General features: G+C 38.4%; 1 protein-coding gene across 1 annotated transcript; it reads left to right on the top strand.

The window, feature by feature from the left end:
* The first annotated feature begins 5101 nt into the window (after window positions 1-5101).
* LOC115424815 (adhesion G protein-coupled receptor E3-like) lies at window positions 5102-14585 on the top strand. The gene is made up of 17 exons (XM_030142231.1): window positions 5102-5132; window positions 5410-5448; window positions 5586-5738; window positions 9607-9738; window positions 11671-11810; window positions 11907-11936; window positions 12034-12196; window positions 12280-12390; window positions 12469-12662; window positions 12753-12956; window positions 13070-13273; window positions 13359-13600; window positions 13692-13758; window positions 13851-13942; window positions 14070-14229; window positions 14329-14391; window positions 14479-14585. The coding sequence occupies exons 1-17, from the start codon at window positions 5102-5104 to the stop codon at window positions 14554-14556; spliced, it is 2103 nt and encodes a 700-aa protein (XP_029998091.1). The 3' UTR covers window positions 14557-14585.
* The last annotated feature ends 4688 nt before the right edge of the window (window positions 14586-19273 follow it).

Genomic DNA, 19273 nt, shown 5'->3' with positions numbered 1-19273 from the left:
CCAAGACACATAGCATTTTAGAGAAAAGAGTGCATTGTTTTCATGAAATAAATGAACAGAATAATCCAGACACACTGGCTGTCCACATTATTATTCAATATTGGTCGTGCTTGGTTCACAGAAAATTACTTAGACCAGAGTTTTTCTAGATCATAATCAGTTCAGTAATCCTACTCTTCTTCTTTCAGTCACAGCGCTAGTGATGCATGTTTTTTTTTTTTTTTAACCCGCTTTTGTGGAATTATTTGACCCCACCCCTGTAAATAAAGTAATATTTTTGGACCAACCTGACCCAGGTCCACTGATCGGCACATCACTACCTTGTGCTCCTTGTTTTCATATAAAAAGATGAGAATATCGGCATGCGCTGAATGAAGGCTCGCACACTGTCGGGTGATGGAAGGGAGAGAGAGAATAACGCAGGACTAGTCGACTCCTCCAAAGTCCCGTCGACTTGTGCCACAGACGTCAACACATCCACAAACCAGCTTTTCTGTTAATGCCCTAGTGTACACCAGACATGACATTTTAAACACCATTGCTCTTCAGACTCCTAGAAAAACACATATAGAGAAGCCATCTTAAACACCCCAAATCCTTTGATGTTACCACTGAGCAGATTTTTTTTCTTGTTCTCTTTATGTTGCACACATTTTTGGCCAGCTCCAAAGACTATTCTCTCTAGGGATGTGCATACCTTGGTGATTTAAACCTTCACAGACAAAGTAACAAAAGATTTGCTTCTGCAAAGTAAAAATACTACTTTTCTGTAGGAAGTCTGGTTGATATGAGGATCATTTCAGAGCTTCAGTTCCACATTGAAAAGTGCTGTTTGATGACAATGAGGTGAAATATTCTAAATATAGCTTACACTTACCCACAATAAACATTTCAGACATTCATGTGAATCTGCATAGTTGTCTCCTCTCTTTTTGGGAGGTGCTCAGTGCTGTCAATTGTATTACATTTCAAGATATTTCTGCAATGGCTTCTCTTTCAAGAGGCACTTGTTGCCCTTGAAGGAGACTAAACTTGGGTTTAATACAGTGGTTCCCAACCTTTTTTGGCTCGTGACCCTATTTTAACATCACAAATTTCTGGCGACACCAGACATTCAAAACGGAGACATTTTTTGGGCTAAAATTAATTTGTTTTTGATCATGTAATAGTTTGCTTTACTATGTTGCAAATAAAGGTTAATTTTAGACAACATTTAGTCTATATAATGTATATTATTATGGACGGAGGCAGAAAAGCCAGGTGTAGATTACTGTACAAAGGGAGAATTTGATATTCCTTGGCCAGGATATGTACAGTCAGTTCAGCTTGGATTTACAACAGTGGCGATTTCTCATAGACTGCAAGGGAAGCCCGGCTTCCCCTAAAATTATGAAAATTAAATGGTTAAATATGTACGGTTGTGTTGACATTTTATTGACTACAAATGTGTTAGAACACGTTCATCTCAAAGACGAGTTCGTTCAGAATCAGCTTTATCACAAATCAACGGACGCAATGTTGTTCACTTCTCATACATTCCTGTTGCGCTGTTTTCTCATTCGATCTCTGCTCAGTGCATTTGTCCGTAGACACCGGGCATCTATGGGCTTCAATGGGACTGAGTGGAACAGTTTTTTTCATTGCCTCAAAACTGGAGGGTAATTGGATAAATGCCACAATGTTGTCCCGCCCCCGGACGCCGGGCGTCTCTGGGGGTGAATGGAGCTGTGGGCGGAGCTCGGCCGGGCTGGACACCAGAATCCCATGTGCTGATTGGAGGATCGGTCGAAAGGCTGAATCCCGTTTGATTGACAGCTTGTTTGAGATCTACTCGTTCACTGACACAGTTCAGTTTAATACCGCCGCGCATTCTGCTGTGAAATCAAGAGAGAAACCACTCTGAAATTACTCGTTCATTTCTTGTACTGTAAATAAAACACACTCATTGTACTTCCTTGTTTCAATTTAACATAATTTCAACGTTTTCTTGTTTCAGTTACATAATTTAATCATTTCTTGTTCGAGTTTAATATCGTTTTGTAGATAGTTAAATCAATCAAACTGTCGGCTAGGTCACAGTGAAAGAGCATCTCTGGTTTAAAAAGGCTGAAGTCTTACACTCGCAGCACAATGGGCCAAGGCAATCTAAGCAGCCCAGCTCTGATGGACATTGAGAGGACACTGGTCCAGTCCCTGGAAAAGACGCCTACTTGGTACGATAAGGTCACTGACCATTTTCTTAAAAAGGAACGGAGGGCCAAATGTTTGTTTAAATAACTTGACTTTTTTTTTTTTTTTTTTTTTTTGATGTAAGCCAACAATGAGCTTCCCCTGTCTGAAGGACGAACAGCCGCCACAGATTTACAAGGATGACAATACTGAACAAACAATAACTCAAACCATGAATTATGAAAGAGCTGCAGCATCTGAAACCGACCACAATGAACATTTGACAGATAAACAGTACCACAGTGCTTCAGTTTCAGCTTCACAGTTTGACATGGCATTTATGTATTATGATTGTCTCTCTCAACTCACCATATATTTTTTATTAGTAAGTTTTTATTTTTTTTTTAATTTTTTTATCAATTACTAGAAATTTCAGGTGACCCCATTTGAATTCCAGGCAACCCCATGTGGGGTCCCGACCCCAAGTTTGAAAAACACTGGTTTAATGGGCTGAAACTGGACAGTAGCACACTGCCTCTATCCTGTGATTCATATTAGTACACAGTTGAGTACTGCCAAAATGGAGGTGGAGGTTTCACATTAAAAGCAGGCTGACAACCTGGTGAGAATGATCAAATACCAACTTCTAACCAATAAGGAACCAGTGAATGTGGGTGTGTCCCAGGGTAGTGATGTTTAATACGACAGATTTCTTTTCTGATATGATACAGAGTAAAATTCAGGCTGGTATCGATGATACCAATCCGATAATGATACTTTGTACAAATACACTTAAAGGTGGGGTGCGAGATGTTTTCCTGGAGTATTTTTTACTATATTGCTTAAAATCCCCTTCACACCCTGATTACAACCAATTAATTAAATGCTCTAACACAAAAATAACAAAATTTAGCCAACTGTGGAACGTACAGGACTGAAAAAACACCATCCAATCATTTTGAGCGCCCACTCGAAATGATTGAACGCTGATATGTCTAACTCAACTGCCATTTGTCCCACCCCCCTCTGCGCGTACCCCTCTTCGTTCATGAATCATGCATTCTCAGAGGTTTGGAGCACTGGTACGGGAGGCAAGAGGCAATGAAGCCATTTCCATGTTTGTAGTTGCTTAGGCCATAATGCATGGAGCTCCACTTCCCACAATGCACGTCACGACAAATTTCTGAATATGCCCCAGTGACCTACTGGCTCTGTTTGTATACAAACGGATTGTTCATGGTGGAGTACACTTCAAAGTTCTTCACCGTGTGGGAAGAAATTCAGGTGAGTAATCATGGAAAGACTTACGGATTTGTGATACTTCGGCTATGACTCTGGTTTTACAGATTTGATGAAATATTGGTGACAAAAGTCAGACGCAGCTTTAATGTCTGGAAAATCAAAAACAAAAAAATATAGCTAGTGTATTTCAAATCATAACTTCATAAAGAATACAAGACATGAAAGTCATTATTGTTTAATAATTAAGAACTATTAAAAAAATTTAAACTTGTGTATTAATTCATGTGTTAACATGAAACATGAAAATACTGAACATGTAACACTTCAACAAAAGCCTCCAACATTGACACTTTCCCTCATTTATAAGTTTTTATTTACATATTTACTGTTTTCCGCTTTAGTCTCTTTGGTTTTTTGTTTTTTTTTGCTCAGAACCTCTCCTGCCTTTGAAAAGACTCTCTGCTGGTCAGTGGTGGCTGCTCGTCTTTCAGAGAGGGGAAGCTCATTGTCGGCTTACATCAAAAAAAAAAAAAAAAAAAGTCAAGTTATTTAAACATAAATTCAGCCCTCCGTTCCTTTTTTAAGAAAATGGTCAGTGACCTTATCGTACCAACTAAACAAGAAAACATTGAAATTATGTTAAATTGAAACAAGGAAGCACAATGAGTGTTTTATTTACAGTGCAAAAAATGAACAAGTAATTTCGTAGTGGTTTCTTTCTCCTTTTCACAAGCAGAATGTGCGACAGTATTAAACTGAACTCTGTCAAGTGAAGGAGTAGATCTCAAAATAGCTGTCAATCAAACGGGATTCAGCCTTTTGACTGATCTTCCAATCAGCACGTGGAAGCCCAGCGTCCAGCCCAGCCGAGGTCCACAAACAGCTCTCAAACAGCTTTAACCACTTAATTTTCATAATTTTAGGGTAAGCCGAGCTTCCCTTGCAGTCTATGAGAAATCGCCTCTGCTGCTGGTACAGAAGTGGTAGTAATTCCCAGGTTCCCAGGCTGGGAAGGACTGACTGAGAAGCAAAACACAGTACACATTTACCCAGGTGAAGAAGAAGTAGTTCCCACCAGTCGTGTATCATTTGGACAAGATCCCAGTAGTTTAGCTACTTTGCACTGTGTTTCTGATATTCATTGCCTCAAATGACCAAAGTATTAAAAGTATCAATATTTTGATTTGTGAATTGATTCTAGAGTGTAAAGATCTGGTATCAAAGATATTGATATTTCAGTATTGATCCGCCCATCACTATTCCAGGGGCTTGTGGAAACCCTGAAGACTCCAGATACAGTTACTCCAGGCCACAAGTTTGCTCAGACTTTATGGACCTATGTACATACACACACACACACACACACACACACACACACACAGCTAACTTTTTACACAGGACATGAACATTTTGTCAGCATTTTCATCTTTTACTTTTCAAGAAGTTTGTTTTATATTAAAGAATGTTTCTTCTGTGAGTAATTTGAAGAGACACCCTAACCGCTGTAACAGAGCTATGTGACTGAATGTCATCTCTGGTAATCCCTCTGTTGTCTTTGGCTATTCAAGAAATGTCAATTGAATTTGCATCTACATCAGGCAGTTTAAACACACTTTTTTGGGTCGTGCAAATTCTAGGGTTCATCATTTGGATTTATCAGACTCGTCAGCTGTGATGTGTCATTGTCACAATGAAATACTGCATCTTGACACTTCTCCTGGGTGAGTCTTTTTTTTTTTTTTTTTGCAGAGTTTTCACTTTTTAACCTGAAATATGACTTATTTATTCAATTGTAAATTAATTTTGCGGTGAAAAGATCAACTTTTTGATTTGGGAAAAAAAAGTATTAAAATTCATAATAGAACTAACTAGTAGATGTTATATTGGGATTCATAAGTGATAAAACATTATAGTTGGCATTTTGGAGACATATTTGAGACACAAAATAATAAATGATGTCCAACCTATTTTTAATACTCCATTTTTCTTTTCTTTTAGGTCTACTGATAATCCCTGTAACTGCAAATATACCTGAGGGTATGAATGATGTTAACTCAAAAAAAAAAAAAAAAAGAAAAGAAAACTTATATCAAAGTAACCACCACCAATTATCACTGATTGGTGATATTTGATATTGGGATATTGGTGATATACTATTGTTTGCCTTTCTACAGGTTCTTGTGATGGATACACAAATGTTACTGAACCATGGCGCAACAAAGCATTTACATCCACTGGCTTCCCTGGTTTTCCCAAGGGGGATAATCTTCTCGGTGACAAGTGGCGGCGTTTCATAGGGATTGGTGGAGACAGAGTTTTTTCAGATTGTTTGCTAAACAACCGTGCTGGAACCGTGTATCCTCTTTATATTCGCTTTGCTCATCCAACACCTAAGTCTCCAGTAGTGACAGGAAATGCACTATTTAATAATGGTGGATGTGATCGTGGAGCAAGACAAACAATGGTGGTTCTGTGTCCTGGTGGATTCTACATCTATAAACCATTACAAGGGATATTGGGTGACATGGGATATATGATCAGTGAGTATTGCTGTAACTGAATGTTTTCTTTCTCTTTATCAACATGTAAAGTATAGTTTAAGACTATAGAGACTTATTCAGTGACCTCACATAGCCTGGCATGTCTCTGAGTGATGCATTTGCTTGGTGTCTGACAACCCCTCATTTCTACTTCAAAGGCTTTTCAAATCAATCAGCTTTTTCAGTGGAGCAGCGTACAGAGAGGCACTGACAAGGCTCCATAAATCAGAGGTGATGTTTGTTTGGTGTAGCGTCACAAACAGAACTGTGCCTTGGCTAACAGAACCTCTCAAACCAGGTTGTCAGAACCATCTTACAGGATCAGGGGCCTGTTTCTGACATCTGTCATCATTCTATTAGGAGTATCTGCTGTCTAGGCTGGTCTAAGCATTGGTGTCACTTTGAACATAACCACATACAAAAAGCAGACTGAACTTCCTAGTGACATACTTAAACAGTAGACTGGTTACGTATGGTTACGTAAAGCTTATGAGGCAGTTAAGCATTTATAAAGTGTTACCTATGGGATACATGTTTACACTTTACAATAAGGATCCAAACGGCACTCACTAGTGATAGGACTTTTGGCTCTTTGAAGGGAGCCGTTCATTCAGGAGCCGTTCACTGAAAAGAGCCGTTCAAAAGACTGTCTCTTTTATGTTTTTGGCATTATTTTGAAACACAAATGTTTTAATGACTACATAGGCTACATGTGATGATTGACATGACATTTTAAAGTTGTTTAATTGGCGCGGCAGTAAATATTATCTTACCGTAAAAAAGAATAGTTAGTTCAAACGTATGGGCTAAATACATGACATGAGAGGTGACATTAGGCAAATGATGGAATTTGGCAAAAAAAACCATCACGGTACATTATGTGGACTAGTCTGTAGCCTAAAAATGAAGAAGAAAATAAAACATTTTCTTATGAAATAACATTTTATTCTCCTCGAAACAAGAACAATAAATGTATGTAAAAAAACGGAAAAAATTGCACAAAAAACAAAAGTGATTAATCACTGCAATTACAGTACTTAAATACCTAAAAAAAACTGTAGTGCAAATAAAATACTTAAAGTAACATTGCAAAATACCTGATATCTCTAATGTAAATATCAAAATGATACCACATCAGGAGTTCTCTTACTTCTACACTGTATATAAAGCCAATGCCTCCCCAGTGACAATAAATTGACAGGCAATCGGACACTCCCTCCTAAAAAAAAAATTTTAAAAATGAATGGCTCTTTACAAAGACTCGGTTCCCATCGTTCGTTTCAAAGAGCCGTTCAAAAGATTAGATTCATTCGTAAACGTCACATCACTAGCATTCACTAATGGTTACCTATGGTTAAGTAAAGCTTATGCATTTATTAAGGGTTAGGTCAGGTTACTAATGTCAAGCTCCACTGAGCTTCAGAGCCCAAGCTCAAACCCAGTCTCCCTGTTCCTCTTATCCACACGAGCTCCCTGTGCTCCCATGACCCACCAGCCTGGCACCAGTACCAATGACAGCAACTGGTACCAGCAATGGCACTGGGAACGAAGTAGCAGACAGTTGCCCTTCACAACCCCATTAGTAAATGATTACTAGAGACACTGTTAATGGATTATTAATATATAAACAATGTGTTAATTAACGCTGAGTAGTGGATACATAATAACTAATTATGTTATTCAACTTTTATTCATGCTTTCTAATTTACGAACTAACTTTGAGTAGTAAGCATTAATTAACGGCTTATTAATACATTACCTAATATGTTACCTAAAGCTAAGTAATACATAATTTTGATTGATAATGCATGGTGGTGCAGTGGTTAGCACTCGTGCCTCACAGCAAGAAGGTCCTGGGTTCGATTCCAACACCAGTCGATGGGGGTGGGACCTTTCTGTGTGGAGTTTGCATGTTCTCCCCGTGTCTGCGTGGGTTCTCTCCGGGAACTCTGGCTTCCTCCCACCATCCAAACACATGCACTGATAAGTTAATCGATTAATCTAAATTGCCCATAGGTGTGAATGGGAGAGTGATTGTCCATCTCTATGTCAGCCCTGTGATGAACTGGTGGCATGTCCAGGGTGTACCCCACCTTCGCCCGTAAGTAACTGGGATAGGCTCCAGTGACCCCTGTGACCCTAGTGAGGATAAATGAATGATAACATATTATTAAACAGTTAATTAATGCTTAATAATGCACTAACTAATGTTCATTAAGGGACCCTTATTGTTAAAGTGTTACCAATTTTCATTGTTCCTTGCAGGTTCTGGTGATGCAAATGCTAACATAAACCAACCACTGTAAAACCAAGATATCACATCTTCTTGGCTTCCCAGAAAATGATGTAAAACTATTCAATAATTAGTGATCATTCATAGGGATTGGCAAAGACAGAGTTAGCACTAGATGAACATCAAACAATCATAGTTGTACACTGGGGTGCCATAAAGGGAGGGGGTGTAAACATGACAAATTCATGTCATGGCCAGCATTTCTAGGGGGCCCAGTGGATATAGGTTAGTTTCGGTTTCACGCCAGTTGTGGTTGTTACGGCACTTATGAAACATACCTCTATACATACCCCCCTCCCCTCACTCCAACGACGCATTTCTAGAGAATTTTTTCTGAAGGGCCCACAACATTTAACTTCCATGGGGTCCACAATTGGCAGCAGCACCCCAGGTTGTACAAAGCATACAATGTTTATTTCATTTATATATTTAACTATGTCACCATACTAACTTTTTCTATCAATTGCTTTAAACTGCATATGATGTCAATTTAGAATTTGTTAATCAAAAATCACATATTCACTGTACATTGATCAAGCACCTCATCTTCTTAATGAATGCAATGATGAGTATGTTGTTCCTATTTGCTCTGGTACAATGTACTTTTTTTGCATTCATGTTTCTTGAAAAATGTATTTGTGCACCTGCAAGGATTTTAAATATTTTAAAAACCATGACAGAATAATGTTGTTACCATGTCTTAAGACTGACAATGTAAAAAGGGCTAGCAAAGTCAGGTGGGCCATTAACCCATAAAGACCCCAACAACCAATAGTGGCCAAAACCATCCTCTGATGTAAACTGTCTACTACATGTTAAGTCACTAATCCTATGAATTCATGTAAATAATTGGTCATCTTTTCATGGTCATCAGATATGACCCATTTGGACGTTCAGAGGCTCTGTAGTGAACATGGAAACATCGTCATCTTCTACAACATTGATTCACCAGTAAAACCCATGGAGTTGGATCAATGAATGTAAATGGTGACACTTTTATGTTAAATTAACAATATATTTAGTTGAAAAAGTCACTTTTTATTCAGTTTTCTGTTTGTGGTATAATAAAACACAACTTTAATCTAAGTTTTATGAACATCTACATGATCATAAAATTAAATATAATAAAATACAAGATTTACACTGAAAAAACATAAAATATAGAGGATAATATTATAATAAATGGTGATAAATCAATTAAGAATTACAAAATAGAAAAATTCATCACTGGGTCTTTATGAGTTAGTGGAGTTACGTGACATTGAAGCAGTTGTTACTTGTAAATACGTACAAACGTAAGATGGAGGAAGTTACATGAATTTTCTCTGCGTATTCTCATATTATTACATCGTCTCTCTTCAGGTCATGATAACTGTACGGAAGACTCCTGTGGACCTCTTGCTAAATGTGACATTCAAGGAGGTTGCATCTGTATCAGTGGGTATGAAATCCCACGAGAACACCTCCCCACACCAGAATCATATGGCTGCACTGGTAAATTAATTTTACTGGAACTGCACGAACAAATATTGTCAGTATTGACTTTTTTTTTCCTGTGTAGAGATTACATGTTCTGTCCATGTCATATCTGGGCAAATTATAAACCATACTCAGAGCTCACAGCCTGTTGTTTGTCTTACACTGACATGTTGGTCGGACAAACAGCAGACAGAAGAGTGTGTGCTTTGGCCATTTTCATTGATGGGGGTGTGTTAAAAGCCAGTGTGAAATGCCCATATACCTTTTCAACACTGCAGGAATGTAAAAAACAACACACAAATCAACACTCAGCAGTTCAACTCCAGAAAATGAATATATCTGGATTTGCTTTGTGTCCCTATCCAGTCACATCAGGTTGGCAATGACATCTGAACAAAAAACATAAAACTGTATCGAGTATCTCCTTTCAGTACAAATCAAAAGACAAAAACACAGTTTACATAAGTGTGTAAAACTACCTCTTAGACTTGATATGCAATATATGATGTATTCTGTCCTTACTACTTCCCTGGTGCAGCTAGACAGATAGATAACTCCTCAAATGATGACACTTGATGATTCTTTCACATTTATTCATCATGGAGATGATGCAAAAGAGGTGTAAAAGTGAAATAACAAACACATAGAAAAAGTTTACATGTTTGCCAAATATGAATAAAACTACTATGTCCCTCTAAGACACAGGTGTCAAACATGCGGCCCGGGGTCCAGTCTGGCCCTTGGGATAAATCTGTGAAATGCAAAACTTACACTGAAGATATTAACAATCCTTTTAGTTCAGGTTCCACATTCAGACCAATTCAATCTCAACTGGGTCAAATCGGTAAAATACTATCATAATAACATATATATAATGACAACTCCAATTTTTTCTCTTTGTAAATTTAAGTATTTTCATGTATTTACACTAAAACTAAGTATAATTTCACAAAAAAATGTGAATAACCTGAACAAATATGAACCTGAAATGTCTTAAGTTAGTACAATTTTAACAATATTCTGCCTGTTATTAAATGTTTTGTGTATTTGTAGATCCACTGTGATTTGTAAGTTATAATGTACATGTGAGAATGATAAACTGAGGCATAATATTGTTAAAATTACACTTACATTACACTTCACTTTGTTCATGTTATTAACATTGCTTGAAAGGATAGCTGTAGACGTAAACCTTTTCATAATGTAAATTTACTTTTTTCGCTCTTAATCATAGAGAAAAGTTTGGAGTTGACATTATTTATAGATTATTATGTTATTATTTTACTGGTTTGGCCCACTTCAGCTCAAATTTAGTTGAATGTGGCCCCTGAACTAAAATGAGTTTGACACCCCTGCTCTAAGATGACATGTAACTAAGGGCAGTTAGCGCTAACATGCTAACGTTCGCGGGCTAACATGCTAATCGCTAGCTTAAATGCTAATCAGAAATAAACCGATTTTAGCGTCTTTCATGACACAAATTCAAAAATACAAACCCCACAAACTTCAATAAGTCCACACATATCATACAGAACATTTATACACACGTCCAGGCTGTGCTTGGCTCACGACACAAAACTGCAGTCATTTTGTGTTGTTGCTTCGACACGACGTTAGACCGGAAGTACCTCGCGTAACATCCGGTTTGCTTTTCACAGCATAAAAAGGACAACTTAAAACTCTTAGGAAGTAAAACATACAGCTCTGAAAATACATAGGAAAACAAAAATACATCCTGAATGACTCTGAAGGAGCCAGAACATGCAGTGTGCTGGAAGGTAATTATGGACAATACGAGGTATCAAACACTGCTGATTGAACAACAACTTTCTTCAACTGATCAGCCTTGGCGGAGGTCTGTACTCTCCGAGTGCTTTTCTAGTTGTTTTATGTGATTGTTACTAAATATATACATGCATCTATAACTGTTTTGTATTAACTCATCAGGTCTTCAAGATGTTCTGGATGGGATAACACCCAAAGAGGTAAGAACAAGACAAGAAAAAAGAAGAAGAAAAGAGAGAGCGTTTCTTGACTACGTGGACGATGACCTGAAAAACAATGAAGGAACAGTCCTACCAGAAGTGGTCAGAAGAAACTTTAAATGTGAAGTTTCTATAATAAACCTTAACGATAAACAAAACTGTGTTTAATTTTTTCTTTTTTCTGTGCTTTCTCTACAGACTGTTGAAAACTGCTTCGCATCATCTATGGTACTTTTCTATAAACATCTGGTATCACTATAACAATCTTTCATTTGTGATTTCATCAGTCAGGTGACTTATTCACTGCACATATTTGTGTTTGTAGGAAGTGTCAGGTGTTGGTCCTCATGCCAGGTCAATTAAGGTGAGTAGTGAAGGAGACGGGGACACTGGCAGTGCGATCCTGGGCATCTCAGACCGTTTAGTTTCTGCGATGGTGGAGCCAGGTCAGAACCATAGGACAAAGAACTTAAAGAGTTCAACAGTGGGTAAGATGTTCATCTTACTTTACTGTGGACTGACTGTTCATATACTGAGTGGATATTGAATCAAGCTGGTGTTGATGTGCTAGACTTAAGTCTAGAAACCTTTGGACCTGGAGGCAAAGCAAAGAGCTCTTCTCTCACAGCCAATGGAAACACCATGGAAATCAACATGGGAACTTTGGCCGAAAACAACAATGGTGAGAAGTTCAAAAGTTACTAAAGTTGTCAAAGGTTTGTTGTGTTATTAACTGTCAGTGTCATGTTGACATCTCCAGGTTCTGCAGCAGCTGCCTTTCTGACTCTTCATGGGATGGAGAGTCTTCTCAGTCATCAATACTTTAAAACAGAAAACAGGACAGAGATGTACTCTGATGTTATTACTGCAGTCCTCCCCTCAGTGAACAACACCAACCTCACAGAGCCTGTCAACTTCACCGTTCAACACAAGAAGGTGTCAATGAATCAAACAGTCATTTCAGCCATCCATCTACTTTATCAAGATGGATACATTCCATCTGTCTTGTTACCTTTTATTATATGTCATAATGTGTTTCCTTAGAAATTACCTGGAGATGGTATGGTGACATGTGTGTACTGGGAGGGCAAACCAGAGGAAGCACAAGGTGGTAAAAAAACAGGAGGAAAGACCAGTACCATGCGTTGGTCAGTGGATGGCTGCTGGGTTGCATACACTACTGATAACTACACAGTGTGCAGCTGCTCTCATCTCTCCACATTTGCCCTCATCATGCAGATCGGGGAGGTATTCCAGAATAGTGTGTATTCACACACCGCATTTATTTCAACAGGTTTCTGCAGCCAAAGTTGGGGTGATTTCTGTATACATTTTATTTTAGTGTGTATTTATCTCCTCAGCCTCCACCAGAAGATGATTTCTTAGAGTGGCTGAACCGAATGTGTGTGATTGTTGGATTCTTCTTCTTTGCTTTGGCCATTCTCACCTTCCTCCTGTGCAGCTGGAACCCCAAAATCAACAACACAGCCCGTCTTCACCTCTGCCTCAGCCTCTCATTATCACACCTACTGCTGCTGTGGAATGAAAAATATGCTGAACGAGAGGTAGAGTGAGACTTAGATGCAGATTTTCATCCTCAGAAGTACTCCTTGGCCTAATATGACATCTTCCATTCATTGGTCTTCACAGCTGGCCTGCACCGTCATGGCAGGGATTCTCCACTTCTTAGTTGTTGCAAGTTTCGTGTGGATGCAGCTGGAAGCAGTGCAGCTGTACCTGCTGGTCCGCAGACTCACTAAGGTGCAGGTGATCCAGAGAGATGGCCTCCCCAGGCCACTTCTGTATGTGATTGGCTACGGTGTTCCTTTTGTGATTGTAGGCGTCTCTGCATTGGTGTATTCTGATGGATATGGTGCCACTGAGGCAGGCGCGTGAGTAGCATGAACAGTGACATTAACTTATTCATGTCCTCATGAAGATTTATTTTTAATTATGGGTTTTATATGTTTTATTGAATTGCAGATGCTGGTTGTCACAAAAACGTAACTTCAATTGGGCTTTAACTGGACCAGTGATTACTATCCTTGCAGTGAGTGTATTAGTGTACTTCTGTACCTATCTACAGTACAGACCTTCCAATGGTCACCTCCAAACTCAAGCTAAATGTGTTTCTTCTTTCAGCTCAACTGCATGGTATTCTGTGCTACTTTATGGAGTCTGAGAACCACCTTGGCCAACATGAAGAGTGGTGTCTCTCAGTCCACAGATACAAGGTTTGATTTTGACTGAAAACTGATGAGTTTTCTGTCACTAGAAATAACTGCACAGATTACTAATCATTTTCCTCAATATTATCAAACAGTAATAATGAAAATAACATATTCTTGTCTGTGTTTTCAGGTTGATAGTGTTTAAGATCGTGGCCCAGTTTTTCATCCTGGGCTGTACCTGGATTCTTGGCCTGTACCAGACCAATGTTTTCTTCCGGGTTCTCTTCATAATTCTCAACTCACAACAGGGAACCTTCCTCTTCATCGTCCACTGTTTACTCAACAAAGAGGTAGATTCTCTACACCCTTTTAATCTGTTCCTCTTTAGATCATGTCCATGTTTTTTTAAGATGCACAGAATCACATCTGAGTTTTATTTGACTACGTAGGTGAGAGAGGAGTACATGAAATGGCTGACCTGTTGCAGTAAGAAAAGTGAACAAAGATCTGTGGTGAGTTTATACAACAAAAGATAAATGTGTCTGACGTATCTAATCTAATATTAATAAACGATTACACTTTCTAATGTATTCCAACAGAAGGATGTGGCATCAGTCTCAGAGGATTTGGACAAGACCGAAGAACAGACACATGGTGGAAAAAACAAAGACTGCTAATTGTGAAGAAAATAGTGCAAATATACAAACCTCATCACCTTTGAACTAGGAGACATTAAATAGTTGTTTTTGATCAGTGATAAAGGTATCTTTATATTTAAATTTAAGTGTAAGCGTTTGGATTTACCTCACTTTTTGTTTAATTTCCTGTTATTGATGTTTATTTGATGGCTTCAGAAAATAAATAAATAATACTCTCATGAAGTCTTTTTTGATCGGTTTATTGTTATTATTATTAGTAGTAGTAGTAGTAGTAGTTGTATTGATAGTCGTAATAATTAATACAGATACTTGTATGCAGATTCTTTCTTATTCAATTTCCTTTATATTAATATTTCAGCAGCTACAAATATCGCATCATTGTCATCATCATTGGATGTGCACAAATTGAAATAATGCCTCTGCAAAGTAAAATGAGTCATTTTCTTTAGGTCTGGTTGCTATGAGGATTACTTTAGGGTTTCAGTTCCAAATTGGAAAGTGCTGTCTGATGATGAAGGGTTAAAATATTGTCAATATAGCTTGAACTTCAACTCTATTGTTTTTCTGGACAGGCCTTTTTTTAAGTGGCAAAGCAGCAGAAAAACCCACAATAAACCTTTCAGACATTGATGTGGTTCTGCATAGCTGTCTTCTCTCTCTTTGGGATGTGCCCTGTGCTGTCAGGTGTACTACGAGATAATTCTGCACAGACTTCTCTTTCAAGAGCTGATTGTTGCCCTTCCAATCCAATCCAACTTTATTTATAAAGCACACCGCCACTGTGGTTCAAAGTGCTGTACAGAAGACTAAAAGCACAATAAAAATTAATAAAGGCATTACAAAACATTAAAATCAAATAAAAATAGATAAATAAAACAAGTTAAAATATAAAAACAGAAACAAAATGTTAACATTGTACAAGTGTTAAAAGGCCAAGGAGAACAGGTGGGTTTTAAAAACAGGCTTATCTGAGGAGGCCTGTCTGATAAACAGAGGCAGGTTAGTCCACAGTCTGGGACCAGCAGCAGCAAAGGCCCGATCTTCTCGGAGGTTGCACATTGTTCTGGGCACCATCAAAAGCAGCTGATCAGCTGATCTGAGAAAGTGAGTGGGTGTGTATGTGTGAAGGAGCTCTGAGAGGTAGGGCGGTGCAAGGCCATGGAGGGGTTTAAAAACAAATAAAAGTATTTTAAAATGGATTCTAAAATGGACAGGCAGCCAATGGAGCAACACTAAAATCAGAGAACTGTGCTCATATTTACGAGTGCCAGTTAAAAGACGCACAGCGGCATTTTGTACTCTTTGAAGACAAGCGATGGAAGACTCACTAATCCCCAAATACAGTGCATTACAATAGTCCAACCGAGTGGTGATAACGACGTGGATTACAGTCTCAAAAGGGTGCTTTGGAATGACTGGCTTCACTTTGGCCAGCTGCCTTAAGTGAAATGAAGGAAAGTGAAAGGGAAAGTAAAAGGGAGTTTAATGGGCTGAAACTGGACAGTAGCACACTGTCTTCTTCACACTGGTTCTTTTAGAGAACCAGTTCCCAGTAGCTCTGTTCCTTGGAATCGTTTGCCTGCCTGCTTAATGAGTCTGCTTATCGATTCCACCTTTGTTGTACATGCGGGATGATGTCACATGTACGCTGCACATTGCACATTGTTTTGGTTTAGAATGCAGCCAACATGGCGCTGAGGCAGAAACACTCTAAAGCAGGGGTGTCAAACTCATTTTAGTTCAGGGGCCACATTCAACCCAATATGATCTCAAGTGGGCCAGACCAGTGAAATAATAGCAGTGAAAAAAGTTAAATTAAATTATGATAATGTTTACATCTACAAAGTTTCCTTAAAAATCTGAATAATGGAACAACTTAAAATGTCTTAAGAAAAATAAGTGCAATTTAAAAGATATTATGCCTCTGTTTATCATTTACATGTGTACATTATAACTTACAGATCACAGTGGATCTACAAATACACAAAACATTTAATAACAGAATGTTGGTAAAATTGCATTTACTTCTCTGAAGACATTTCATGTTGTTCATATTTGTTCAGGTTATTCAAATTTTTTGTAATAGTTTGTTAATGTAAACATTTTCATGTAATTTTACTTTTTAATACCAAAACAAAGAGAAAATGTGCAGTTGTCAATATTTATAGGATATTATGATAATATTTTACTGCTCTGATCCACTTGAGAACTAAGTGGTCCGTATGCAGCTGTATGTGGAACCTGTATTAAAATGATTTTGACACCATTGATTGTTAATTTCTTCAGTGTAATTTTTGCACTTCACAAATTCACCCCATGGGCTGGATTGGACCTTTTGGCAGGCTGGATTTGGCCCCTGGGCCGCGTGTTTGACACCTGTGCTCTAAAGTATGGCTATACTGTATTTCAAGTGAAAAGACAACACCGGGGCACTTGTAACACTTGTAAAGCTTCCATTTCTTCAAAGGGGGGGAAAACCTCCAATATGCTAAAATGTTTGTCCACACAGCATGCAATTGCTGCATTTGCCGGAATGTCACATGTTTGATACGCTACTTAGCAACGCTTGTGACTCTACCAGTAGAGCAAACACCAGGGTGTCATCCAAGCCTGGTTTGGGGGGGGCAACAAATGTCCTGCCCCCTCAAATAAGTTTCCAAAGGTAGGGAAAAGGCAAATGAGGTGTACAACAGTGGGAGACATAGAGGAATTAGTAAAGTGTCTTAAGTTTCACTTTCACTTTGTACGGTCATATGGTGTGACCCCCCCATCACCGCTTTCATCACTGACATGTGCCCCCTTAACATTCCTGATTGCCACCTCATATATGACTATCTGGAACTGGGCTCGGTGTGTTTGTACTGTTTTATTCCCTCACCCAATAAGAACTGATAAAAGAATTGATAAGCAATCTCACTGTTTTTAAGCAAAACTTGCAACAAATTTTTGTTGACTGTTTTACCTGTTGAGTATTGTCTCCCACATGTCTCACTGTTATTGTTGTAATGTATTTATTTATTAACTGTTTTTTTGTTCTGTATATTATATAATCTTGTTTTTACTTCTTACCCCCCACCCCCCACCCCTGAAGGAGCCATTGCTCTTTGATCAGGCTGCATTTGTAAATAAGAATCTGTTCTTAACTCTTTCCCCGCCATTGACGAGATATTCCGTCAATTGCTTCCCAACGCTTCCCCGCCAATGACGAGATTTTCCGTCAATCCGTGTTTTCACTGTTATACCGTAGTTGGAGGTGTTGTGGATCATGTGAATTACTTTCCTTAGTCCAAAAACAAACAATTAAGCAGCTTTTTCGGAAAAATGACGGGCCGGGTTTAACGTTTTTGCACTGGAGTCTCCGTATCCCATGGCAACGCATCCAGCGGCAGTCACTGAATGAGGAAGTGTAGACTGTGCAGGAACCGCGCGCAGTTTCAAAAGCCTTAAAGATGATTATGGAGACAGAGTCTGACAATTCAATATGTGATGGAGCTACAGAAGAACCATTTAGAGACAGGAACGGAGAAATAGAAGGTGAGGGAGACGGACACGGAACACGGGAAACAAGGAGCGGCTCAGGTCCGACACGGAGGTGCGGGGGGGGGGGGGGGGGGCACGGAGCGACACGGAGAAAATGACAGACAGGAGGAAGAGAAAAGAGACATTTCTAGTGGACATTCAAGGAGAAGACAGACATACAGACATGGGACAAGACAAAGGAAAGCTAGTCTGCATCTGTTAGAGTGAGTTCAGATTCAGACTGAGGACACAGAACAGATTCAGCTGTAGAATGTCAGCAGGACACAGGGAAGACACTGTTGGATTTGGCTTTTGTATGAAATAAATAAATACATATATTCATACAGAGATAAATAACTAGATGTCCATAGAATTATTTCCAGATCAAACACAGCAGCTGGTCCAACAGGAGGACCTGGTGCAGCCAAAGGCCAGAAATCTACAGTATTTAGTGCATTTGTTTCTTTTTTTCTTGAAAATGAGGAATATTGAGGTGTTTATATCCAAAAGCTAAACTACTATGTGTTAGACTTATAACTGATGTATGTAAATGTGCAAAGTGTAGAAGGAACCTGGTGCTTTAGAAGATGTTTGGTCTAAAGTTTGGTGTGGATTCCCCTAACATTTTGTGGAATGATGGGATATCTTAGAGCTGTTTGTTACTATTATTGCTGTTATTATTATTTTATTTTGTGATTTTGAAGACAGTGTTACTGTTGGTAAATAAGAAAGAGTCAAAAATGTAAATAGGAAATCAGTTTTCTCTTGAAAATCAATATCTTTGAAAAAAATGCAATTTTCACAGCTTTTTGCTCAAAATTCAGTTTTTTCCTGAAAATGACCAATATTCAAATGTTTATATCTCACGAATGAATAAAGATAGAATAAAATAGTTTTTTGTGTTTAAAAGTTGAAGTTCTGTTCTTTCTTTTGATGTATTCAGTGTTCACATACTCCTAACACAACATTTTCAGTGACCCTCCAAAGATTAGTGAAAATGACCAAAACGGCTGGCGCTGGCTACCAACTCACTGGAAAATGCTCTGGCGGGGAAAGAGTTAATTGCTTGCCTGGGTAAATAAAGGTTAAATAAAATAAATAAATAAATAAAAATAAGCAAAGTTGATAATGGAATCAGAATAGTTAAATTCTTGTCAGTTCCCAACCCCAGTCTGTATCCTCTGATTCAGTCAAGTACACAATTCAAATTATTGCT

Source organism: Sphaeramia orbicularis, chromosome 8 (assembly GCF_902148855.1).
Source record: "Sphaeramia orbicularis chromosome 8, fSphaOr1.1, whole genome shotgun sequence".
In the NCBI taxonomy this organism is placed as follows: Eukaryota; Metazoa; Chordata; class Actinopteri; order Kurtiformes; family Apogonidae; genus Sphaeramia; species Sphaeramia orbicularis.
The sequence above is the reverse complement of the archived record's forward strand: the minus strand, read 5'-3'. Positions and strand labels throughout refer to the sequence as shown.